The 11,092-nt window shown below is 33.3% G+C and overlaps 1 protein-coding gene across 4 annotated transcripts in view; it reads right to left on the bottom strand.

The window, feature by feature from the left end:
- Positions 1 to 11,092, bottom strand: part of col28a1a (collagen, type XXVIII, alpha 1a) — a 45,378-nt gene that overhangs the window by 10,218 nt on the left and 24,068 nt on the right. For all 4 annotated transcript variants that reach the window (XM_087294429.1, XM_087294430.1, NM_001348047.1 and 1 more), the window contains 15 exons: positions 10,768 to 10,812; positions 10,646 to 10,672; positions 10,386 to 10,430; positions 10,258 to 10,302; positions 5,447 to 5,500; positions 5,283 to 5,351; positions 4,661 to 4,729; positions 4,455 to 4,523; positions 3,932 to 4,000; positions 3,440 to 3,508; positions 3,257 to 3,325; positions 1,860 to 1,928; positions 1,689 to 1,760; positions 1,344 to 1,412; positions 864 to 935 (listed from right to left, as the gene is read on the bottom strand). In XM_087294429.1, coding sequence (XP_087150555.1) covers positions 864 to 935; positions 1,344 to 1,412; positions 1,689 to 1,760; positions 1,860 to 1,928; positions 3,257 to 3,325; positions 3,440 to 3,508; positions 3,932 to 4,000; positions 4,455 to 4,523; positions 4,661 to 4,729; positions 5,283 to 5,351; positions 5,447 to 5,500; positions 10,258 to 10,302; positions 10,386 to 10,430; positions 10,646 to 10,672; positions 10,768 to 10,812 — 912 coding nt within the window. The remainder of the gene's footprint in view (positions 1 to 863; positions 936 to 1,343; positions 1,413 to 1,688; positions 1,761 to 1,859; positions 1,929 to 3,256; positions 3,326 to 3,439; positions 3,509 to 3,931; positions 4,001 to 4,454; positions 4,524 to 4,660; positions 4,730 to 5,282; positions 5,352 to 5,446; positions 5,501 to 10,257; positions 10,303 to 10,385; positions 10,431 to 10,645; positions 10,673 to 10,767; positions 10,813 to 11,092) is intronic.

Here is an 11,092-nt window from a genome sequence, read left to right as displayed (position 1 = left end):
TTTAAACACCATTATAAGGACAAAATGATTAGCCCCTTTAAGCTAATTTTATTTTCTTTAGTCTATAGAACAAACCATCGTTATACAATAACTTACCTGCCTAGTTAACCTAATTAACCTAGTTATGCCTTTAAATGCCACTTTAAGCTGTATATTATTAAATATAATATTATTTACTGTCATCATGGCAAAGATTAAAAAAAAAATCAGTTATTAGAAATAAGTTATTAAAACTATTATGTTTAGAAATGTGTTGAAAAAAATTCTTCTCTCCGTTAAACAGAAATTAGGGAAAAAATAAACATTATAATCATTCAGGGGGTCTAATAATTTTGAATTCAACTTACTAATATATATATATATATATATATATATATATATATATATATATATATATATATATATATATATATATATATATATATATATATATATATATATATATTCCTTTGAATATATATTGTTCCTTTAAAAACCAATGATATTTATATTTAACAATTGTTACTGATGAGGTAGATTTTTTATTAAAGTAAACCCTTCACATCAGAACAGCATTGCTCCTATCCACATGTTTCCAGATTTTAAGTGACGAAGTCCAGAGAATGTATATTGTTCTTTTTCAAATGTATGGGTCTATGGATGAATGTTCTCTCAACTGAAGAATGATTGATTGATGATGTTAAAGAGCTGATTATGAGCAACCATAAAAGTGTACAACCACCTTTTATGATCTCCTTAGAAGTCATCTGACCATGAAATATCACATTCCAAAACTTTAACACAACGACCTGGACATTAACCTCCACATTCCCAATGTAAAAACAAGGTTGTCTGTGTTAAGGTGTGGCCACCATTTTACCCACTTTGGCCCCTGGTGGTCCCGCTGCTCCAGAGCTTCCTGGGGGACCCCGAGATCCTCTATCACCTCTGTCCCCCTGATTGAGGCATTCACAAACACAAATTACAGTGACGATAGGAATCTTTAATAATATTAAGTATTTTGGTGACAGAAAAACCTTGAAACAAAATTAGATGACGTGATGAGATGAGGTATTCTATTTCAAAGTTTTGTGACAATTACACAATTATTATCACACTGCATTTAGAGAATGAGTAAATGTTTGCATTTTATGGTAACATAAAGGCTCCACTAAATGTAAGCAAATAAACTGGTCTCATTATCACCCAAAAATACAAATACTGACTCCTGGAAATGATTGTTTGCATGCATGACTCACTCAATATATAAATCACTGACTGACTATAAAACCTGCATTCATACTTCAGTTGATCCATTCAGTCATGGTAGGTAAGCAACTGTTTTATTAAAACTGCCATTGTACCTTTTCACCAGGAATTCCTTTCCCAGGTGAGCCCTCTTGACCTCTTTCACCAGATAAACCCATCTCACCCTAAAGTAATAGACAAAAGACAGGCATGCCCATGTTACTAAACGTCTGTAAACAGGAATACAATGCATGTTTTATTAGTGCTTTCTCATATTTCCTGCCTTTCTTGACAGTGTTATCGTTCCAGTAGATACAGAAACATGTACAGTCATTAAGCCGCACCTTAAAACATTTGACTTAACTTGATATTTATGCAGGATTTAGAGACAATTAACTGGCTACACAAAGAAACAGTAACTATATTACAAGAAAACTGTAACCCAGGTTGTTGTGTCCTACCTTTGGACCTACAGAACCATCTTCACCTGGAATTCCAGGAATACCAGGTGCTCCGACTGGTCCTGGTTCCCCCTAAAATTACCAAAGCAATAAATCACTAATACATGCAAAATGCTGACATCATAAACATGGCAACATAAAGATAATGTTTGATTTGGTTTGTGTACATACTTTTGGTCCTGGTTCTCCTATTCCTCTCTCTCCTTGTGGTCCAGATTCTCCTGGAAAGCCCTGATCTCCCTGTAAAACAATTTACTTAATCACTAATCACCACACAAAGGAGTCATGTTTCTATTTATTATACATTTCAATTTCTTTTGTTGACAATTTCAATTTGTTCTTGTGGTTTCTATTTAGTTGCATACATTTCTTTGTCTTGTTAATTACCATCCTATATGTATTTAATCCATCCATTCACTCAGTTTTTTTTTTCTTGGGTGTTGTCTGCAAATGTAGTGTCAATTCTGAGTTTCACTGTGATTGTGGGGACTGCAGGTCAAAGAAGGTGAAGTTCCAGAACACATCCACTGATTGTCTAATCGCCATGAAAATTAATTTAGAAAAATAAATAAATTATTATTATATAAATAAAAAACTAAAATAAAAAGCTGCAAAGTAAAAATTTTATTTTTAGAAGAAAAATAAATAAATAAATAAATTAAAAAAATATATATATATATATATATATATAGCATTGCCTTTGCAAATACAGGCCAGTCAATTGCAATGCTTATTTGGATTTGCTTTTTAGTCAATTAATGGATAATATATTACAACAATAATATGTTGTTGTTGTTTTCAAATTGTATTTTTATATCTCAACTTAATTTACCATTTGCAGTTTATATTTTTGTAAGCAAAATTAATTTTTATTTCTCAATTTATTTTAAAATTTTGTGATTTTTTTCTTCTTATCAGTTTGTTCTTCTATTTCACTTGAAGTACACCAGAATCTTAAGTCTGTTTGTTACCACTTCTTTATTCACCTCGAGAAGCATTTGCCTCCTCTGTTCAACTAGTTATGGAATGAGGATGTGTTGTTGTTTTTTGATTTCCTTTTGTAAGTTTCCAGTAACTGTTGTCAGGGTTTGTTTTGTGATTGTCATTATTTAATGACACACTTGTTCCTTTTTTCACTATTTATCATTCCAAGTTTAAGTGCTCATTTGTTTGATCAGTGTCATCAGAGAATGTGTTCATTTGTCATTGTAACTAATTGCCAAGGTCAAGTATTTTTGTGAATGATGCTACACACAATGCTGTTTGACAGCCTCATTTTATACAGTTTATACAGTTTTAGTAATTTTTAAACTTAAAAACGTAACATTTGTCTTAAGTTGTCAAGTCAAATTGTCATCGGCTTTGTAAAAGAAATGTAAACAATTCATAAAAATGGTTGAATTAAAATCAACTATTTTGATAGCCAGGTTTGAAACCACACATTGAGAAATTTATGGTTTGGTTGAACCATCCCTTTAAAAGCACTTTAGGTATTTTTGATGATAGTATTTTGTAAACGTCTCTAAAGGGTTTTGCATTTAACATTTGAGCACTAAAAATAACATTACCTTTGGGCCAACCAAGCCCACTCCAGGAGGGCCTCTTGGTCCAGGTGGTCCTATAGGTCCTAGATCCCCCTGTAACAAGAGATGTTATAACAAAAACTTTTAAAAATAAAAGCTGCAGTGTGTTTTTTTTTTTTTATAAAATGTTTAGGTTCAGCCTATGGATAAATTAGAATTCTGCTTTGCCTTTTCACCCTGGATCCCAGCTCCTGGAAATCCCACCAGTCCAGGTAAACCCCGTTCTCCTGTGTTACCCTACAGAACAGAGGAACAAGCACTTAGAAAAGTCACTTATTGAATCCTATAATGCTCAACAACATGTTAAACATGGTCAACTCACCCGCTTCAAATGTTATCACTCGGTTGCATGGGTGTTCAGTGGATATCAGCTGATAAATATGGGCCAGTAGGGGCCTTCTTTTACTGGTATCATCCGTCTACATGGTTAATCAGCTATACTAATAGAGAAGACTCCAGATCTAGATCTGTTTTACATTACTGTGACGGTTTGGTTAAGGGTTGTGGTAGACGTGATCTATAGTTTATAAACCAAGTGGATGGATGATAAATGATAATGGCTATTCAATCAAGTGATAATATTTAAATCAGCTGGTTTAAATATTAATATTATTAATAAAAAAAAATTATATATATATATCTTTTTTTTATTTACTATACCTTATCACCCTTAATGCTTGACCCAGGAGGTCCTCGTACACCTTTAGGGCCCTCAAATCCTCTGTCACCCTAAAAAATGATGCATCATTACATTATTTACAACATCATTTAAATATAAAGATCAACCAATGACATAAGTAATATATTAGGAGTGATTATTAATGGACATAATATTATTTACGAACTGCATTTATTCAGATGTTTAATTGTGGTTATAATATTTATATAATCATATAATTATAATTATTATAATATAAGTAAGTTTTTTACATGTTTTACTATGTTAGTGAACACATTAAGTGTACTACTTTAAAGATAAACTTTATTAAAGCATACTTAAAAAGTGAAACTCTTATATTATAATATGCTTTTTGAAAAAAAAAGTGTGTTCATGAGCCTGAAGGAATAGTTTGTTTATTGTCAGCTTGTATTTTCTCAAGAGATGAACAGCACACATCAGTACACATTTAATACGATCAAACACTTAATTCTTCACAAGGTCAAACACATTGTTAATTCTTGCCTTTTGTCCTGGTAAACCCTCGCCAGGAAACCCTTGATTGCCTTGAACACCTTGAGTTCCTGGTGGCCCCTAACAAACATGTATAAAATCATAGCATATCATACCGTACATACCCAATAGATAAGGTGTCTGATAGTTGCAGTAAAACATAAATTGTGGATATGTATCTCCCTCTAGTGTTGTTACTGAGGTATCACTTCACTTACAGGCATTCCAGGCTCTCCTATACCAACAGGTCCAGTGGGCCCTGGCCTGCCTTGGCTACCTTTCTCCCCCTTAAGAAGCAAAACACATATTTACATGCATGATAAAACAATAAGACCTGAATAATGATACGCTGCTACTCAAAAGTTTGGGTTGGTATGACTATTTTTATATACATCTATGGAGTATAAAGTCTCTTATGCACACCAAGAATGAATTTATTTGATTAAAAGAAAGTGAAAACTATAATACTGTCAATTATTATTGATGTAATTATAAATACCTGTTTTCTGTTTTATTGTTACTGTGGTGCAAGGCTGAATTTTCTGCATCGTTAATAGGATTTCTGAAGCAATTATTGTAATATGCTTACTTGAGGCTCAAGAAACAGTTCTAATGGTTATCAATGTTGAAATGTTTCAAAAATAGAAGGTTTAAAATAACACAATTAATTTAAAACAGAAATCTGTTTCAATGCATCAAAGCTGATTAAATATATTATTACTCTTCAAAAGACGTTTTTACTGACTCCAATCTTTTGAATTTTAGTGTATTTAAAAGAAAACAAATATGTTTTACTTTCATTTTTAATCATTTTTGATCTGCCGCCTCTTATTTTCTTACCTTTGCACCAGGAAAGCCGACCCCTGGATCTCCTGGAGGGCCAGTGGGTCCACTAGGTCCTCGCTCACCCTGGAAAAGATCTTATTGTCATTCCTTCTATCATTTTCATGTTCGCAATTTATAATTTCCCATCACATCCTATTACTGAGACACAGTATCCTTACTTTAGATCCAACAGGGCCTTCAGGGCCAGTGTCACCAGGGTTGCCAGTCAATCCCTACAACAGACAGACAGACCGACATAAACGTGTTATTCTCACACTTTATCTGTGAGAGTTGTTGCTATAAGTGATACACCTGTGGCCAGAAGTTAATGAGAATTGTTTATATTATTTATTCAATTACCCATTAATTGTATTTAAATACGTCAACCCCAACCCTAAAATTCAGTTATCACATTCATTCATTCATTTTTCTTCAAGCATAGTCCCTTTTTATCAGGGGTTCGCCAGCAGAATGAACCGCCAACTATTCCAGCATATTTTATGCAGCAGATGCCTTTCCAGCCACAACCCAGTAATGGTAAACACCTGTTCATTATAAGTTTAACTTGTAATGTGGTGTCTGTGATACTGATTAATATACTAAATATGCTTTTATTTTAAGAATATTGAAGATCTATTAAAGTCTATTTGCCGGGAGGATCCTTATTTGTTGAGATCTAAATGTGGCAGGATAATTCAGAAACACATCTCTCCAACACTAGGTGGAGCTATAACAATATAACATTTTCTACTCTGGACCACATTAGGGCAGTGAAATTTTATTTCCTTCTATAAAATATTCCTAGCACACAAAATGGTTTGCAGACTACAACATGTTGTATTAATGTACAGCCAAAAAAAAAAAAAAAACCAAGCTCAAGAAATCAATTTTGAGTGTTTGAACATTTCAAGTTTTGTGACTTTATGTTTTATAGACAAATAAAAAGCTGATTAAATCAGGTATTGTTCAGTACATGCTTTTAGAAACTTTAATGAAAGGTTTTGGTCCACTTCTAATGTTGACTTAGTCCACAGGATAAATCCATTCAGATGCTATAGTTTAAGATCCAAATAAATAAATGGTTCAAAAGACTGACAGAAAAATAATGACTGACATATTGATTTAAAAATACTTATAAATAGTTAATAGTTTAATATATTCTAAAACAGTCAATTCTAAAATACTTATAGATTTTAAATCATAAAGGTTAATGATACTGGAAAAAAATAGTTGCCAAACATGACAAGAAATGTGTTGCTGTCCAAACTAAAGGGGTAGGCTAGTTCACCAACATTTATTATTATTATCATTCATTCATTCATTTTCTCTTGGCTTAGTCCTTTCATTAATCAGGGGTCACCAAAGTGGAATGAATTGCCAACTTATCCAGCATATGTTTTACACAGCGGATGCCCTTCCAGCTGCAACCCATCACTGGGAAACACCCACACATTCATACACTATACGGACTGTGGGGGAAACTGGAGCACCTGATGGAAACCCACACAAACACGGGGAAAACATGCAAACTCCACACAGAAATGCCAAATGACCCAGCCGAGGATCGAACCGGTGACCTTCTTGCTGTGAGCCAACAGCACTATGCTCTGCGCCATTACGCCACCCTATTATTCTTATTTTTGTTGTTGTTGTTTACTTTTTCTCAAGTAGATCCAAACCTTTACAAGTTTCTTTTTTCTGCACAAAATAACTAATTTTGAAGAATGTTAGAAAACGGTAACCATTGACTTCCATAATAACAAAACAAATAGAGGTCATTGTTTACAGTTTTCCAGCATTTATAAAAATAATGGCTTTCGTGTTTAAAAGAAAAAAGGGTCCCACTTTATATTGTGACCTTAACTACTATGTACTTACATAGGAATTAATACTTTGTTACATTGTACTTATTGTGTAAAAACATGTATTTACTGTGTACTTATGCTTGATTAAAGACATGAAATTATATCTGTAACTACTTTTTGTAATTACATTTGTAAATACACTGTTGACCATCCCTTACACCTTAACCCAACCTTAAACCTACCCATACCACTAAATCTATCCATAACCCAACCTCTATCCCTACTCAAAAGCACCACAAGTGTTCTCAAATACATTACAAACACAGTAAGTACATTGTATTTATTTTTTGACGTAAGTACATATTAGTTAAGGCCACTTAATATAAAGTGGGAACGAAAAAAAAACCTCAAGTTTTCAGTTTTAGGTGAACCATCCCGTTAAAGAAAGAGATGGTATTATTATAATTTTTTTTATTATTATTATTGCACACAGAATTATACCCCTATAAAAAAAGAAAACATAAAAAAGCTCTCTACACAAACAATTATTGTGTGGATGATTAATAATGACCATTTGCAAAAAAGTTTTGAAGTAGTAAAAAATTTAAGAAACTACTGTACATTTTAAAGTGTTTCCCAGTGACACTAATGTAACACAATCACAAGCTTTCTTTGTGTTAAGTTACAACATTAAAAAAACTTGCTCATTTTTTTCTCTCTCTAAATTTGGCGAGCAAAAAAAAAGTTAGCTCTGCCATCAAATATGATGTGTTTTCATTGGAAACATAGCTAGACAGATTCCCCGTCACTAGAGAGCAGACTGTGTGGGAACCTGAAGCTCTCCAAATGTGAATCGGCTGCGGCTGCGGTCCTCAAACCAATAGCGCAGACCCAGAGACTGAAGGAGGAGGGCAGGAGAGAGTAACCCCTGTCCTCATGCTAATCCAGAGGAACAAAGACAGCCGTCAGACAGGAACAATGCCATGTAGGCCTGGATTCACTGCTTTAGCTAGTGCAAGAACAGCACAAAATCCCTCAGTCACATTCCATGAGTGCAGAGACAGAAGAGGAGATCATTTCCTCACTGCGCTGGCGACGTGTGATACTCTTCATTCATAATGAGATTGAGCCTCTGTTCCGTCTCACTGCAGATTGACAGATATGTGAGTGCGGTCAGAGGTGTTGTAATATGCACTTTATGTGGATTTACGTGATTTAATCATGGATATTGGTTTTATGTGAATCAGTTAGTACTATTGTTCAGGTAATTTCAGCGTTATGGAATGTATTCATTTTTAAGTGACCCGAGAGTGTGACCCTGACATTAAGGGCTGTGCCAAGTGTGCACTTGTAAGTACAATGGTTTTAATACTCTGTTTTTGTCCGTCAACACAATAGCAAACATAGTCTATGTTTGGATGTCTATTGGATGTCTTTTAAACACAGAATTGTGTGGTGGGAAGGATTTTGACCATCAAATGTCAAAGATATGAGGCAGTAAGTGCATGAAGCTCATTATATTGTAATCAAAGTTTTTGTAGCTATACTTTATGTTACGCTCACTTTGTTTATATGTTTGGTTTTCTCTCATTTGGCTAAAATATCATGTTACAATATATAGCAAGCTACACAAATGCTAATTTACTAGCTAGTAAATTGCTAGCAATTGATAGCAAATGCAATATATATATATATATATATATATATATATATATATATATATATATATATATATATATATATATATATATTTTGTACTCTAATTCTCAAATACAGAACATTAGCCTTTACAGCATTTATTTAGTAAAGAAAATGCTGTACTGATTCAAACAATCAGTTCTTTATTCAACCCTGCATTCTAACTGTGCTTTATTCAAGTATTATGAAATTTGAATAAATAAATTCTGTCATAACTTTTCACAAACCTGTTTAACTTTCTTTTTTTCTCTTGCAGAACTTAAAACCATATTTGCATTTGTATTGCGAGAGAAGTCAGCGGTTACCAGTTTACCAATAATTTTGTCCTTAAAATGTTTTTTTAAAAATTAAAAACTGCTTTTATTCTAGCTAAAATAAAACAAATAAGACTTTATCCAGCATAAAAAATATTATCAGGCATACTGTGAAAATTTCCTTGCTCTGCTAAACAACATTTGGGAAATATTAAAAAAAGAAAAAAAATCAAAGGGGGGCTAATAATTCTGACTTCAACTGTACATAAATTGATAAAATGTGGACATATTGAGATTCTCTAAAACAAAAATAAATTCATTCATTTATTCTCCTTCAGCTTGGTCTTTTTTCAGAGGTCGCCACAGCAGAATGAACCGTCGACTATTCCAGTATATGTTTTACGCAGCAGATGCCCTTCCAGCCGCAACCCATTACTGAGAAACACCCATACACACACATACACTATGGACAATTTTAGTTTATTCAATTCACCTGTACCGCATGGGGGAAAACGGAGCACCCGGAGAAAACCCTCGCAAACATAGGGACAAAATGCAAACTCCACACAGAAATGCCAACTGGCCCAGCCGGGACTCAAACCAGAGACCTTCTTGCTGTGAGAAGACAGTTCTAACTACTGAGCCACCGTGCCACCCTCTAACCTAACCAGTCAATCTTATTTATTTTTTCATTACAGTATCGAGAATTATCATGTAAATAATCCATGCATATCAAGTGGGCAAAAAAATCTCAGTGAGGGTGTTTAACAACATCAGACAAAATAATGTAGCAAAAAGTAATATGGATCACAAACTTAGTCAGAAGGGTGTGAAGAAGCTAAACGAATAAGCTTTTTAATGATGTATGTTCGTCAAATATTGTCCTATCCTAACAAACTATACAGCTATTTGAATAATCTAAGGGTTTCAAAAATATTGAAATTATCACAAAATCCTGTTTAAAATTGTCCTTAGAAAAGCATATTACAAATCAAAGATTAACTTTTGATATATTTACTGCAGGAAAATCATAAAACGGCTTTATGAAACATAAATCTTATCTTAATATTGTAACGATTTTGGCAAAAAAGAAAAAAATGCACATGTTGGCTAATCATGTACAGTTATAATATGCAAGTATATTACAACTTTATAATATACAAGTTTTACAACTAAAGGTTTTGTGGTCCAGGGTCGAGATGAGGATAATAAGAATAAGCATAAAAAGCCAACCTTATCTCCTCTTGGTCCTCGTGGTCCTGGAGATCCGTCTGGGCCCTGTGGGAATCAAGGACAGGATCATCATTAAACAATGAAGGAAGCAAAATACAGATGCAGAAATTTTTTTACATAAAACCTACTTGATCTCCCTTTATCCCGGAGGCACCACATTCTCCTTTGCCGCCCTGAATAACAGAGAGAAAGAGTGTAAGAAAACTTCATTGTCCTGCAGTCTGATATGATCTACACTGCTTGAGCCTTCTCTGAATTTTGAAAAGCCTCAGTCAGGATTAAATGGATTTAGCCACTAGCTGATAAGCTTGACAGCTCCATGTTGTACAGTATAATGACTTAATTCACGGTCATTTTACTGTAGAATCACTGAGTCAAATATACTAGCCTTTTCTCCTTTTAGTCCTGGTCTTCCCTGTAAGAAAGAAAGAGAAACCAATCAATGACCCTAAAAACAATTGAACTGTGTTTGGATAATTATTTTGAAGAAGTAATATAGCATGAAAGTACCCTTATTCCTTCTAGTCCTGGACGTCCATTTAAACCAGGCTGTCCCTATGAATAAATAAAAATAAATTAGATTTGAGAATAGTTATTTATATTTTAAGAATATTTATTATTTATGATTTGAAAACATTAATGATTCTAAAAAAAAGTGTAATTGCTTTTTTTGAGAGACCACTTAAATTTGCAGTACTGTGTATGGGATTAGTTCAAATTTTGATACCATTTCTTGCTAATTTGTAATAAAAATATTGTCCTTAGTGCATTCTTGTTTCAAAGAATGGCAATTTGTCAGAATAACATTTTTATTTGTTGTGACGAAAAATCTTTG

The sequence above is a fragment of the Danio rerio genome, chromosome 19 (assembly GCF_052040795.2).
Source record: "Danio rerio strain M-AB ecotype USA chromosome 19, GRCz13ab, whole genome shotgun sequence".
In the NCBI taxonomy this organism is placed as follows: Eukaryota; Metazoa; Chordata; class Actinopteri; order Cypriniformes; family Danionidae; genus Danio; species Danio rerio.
Note: the sequence above shows the minus strand (reverse complement) of the source record. Positions and strands in the feature narration are given on the sequence as shown.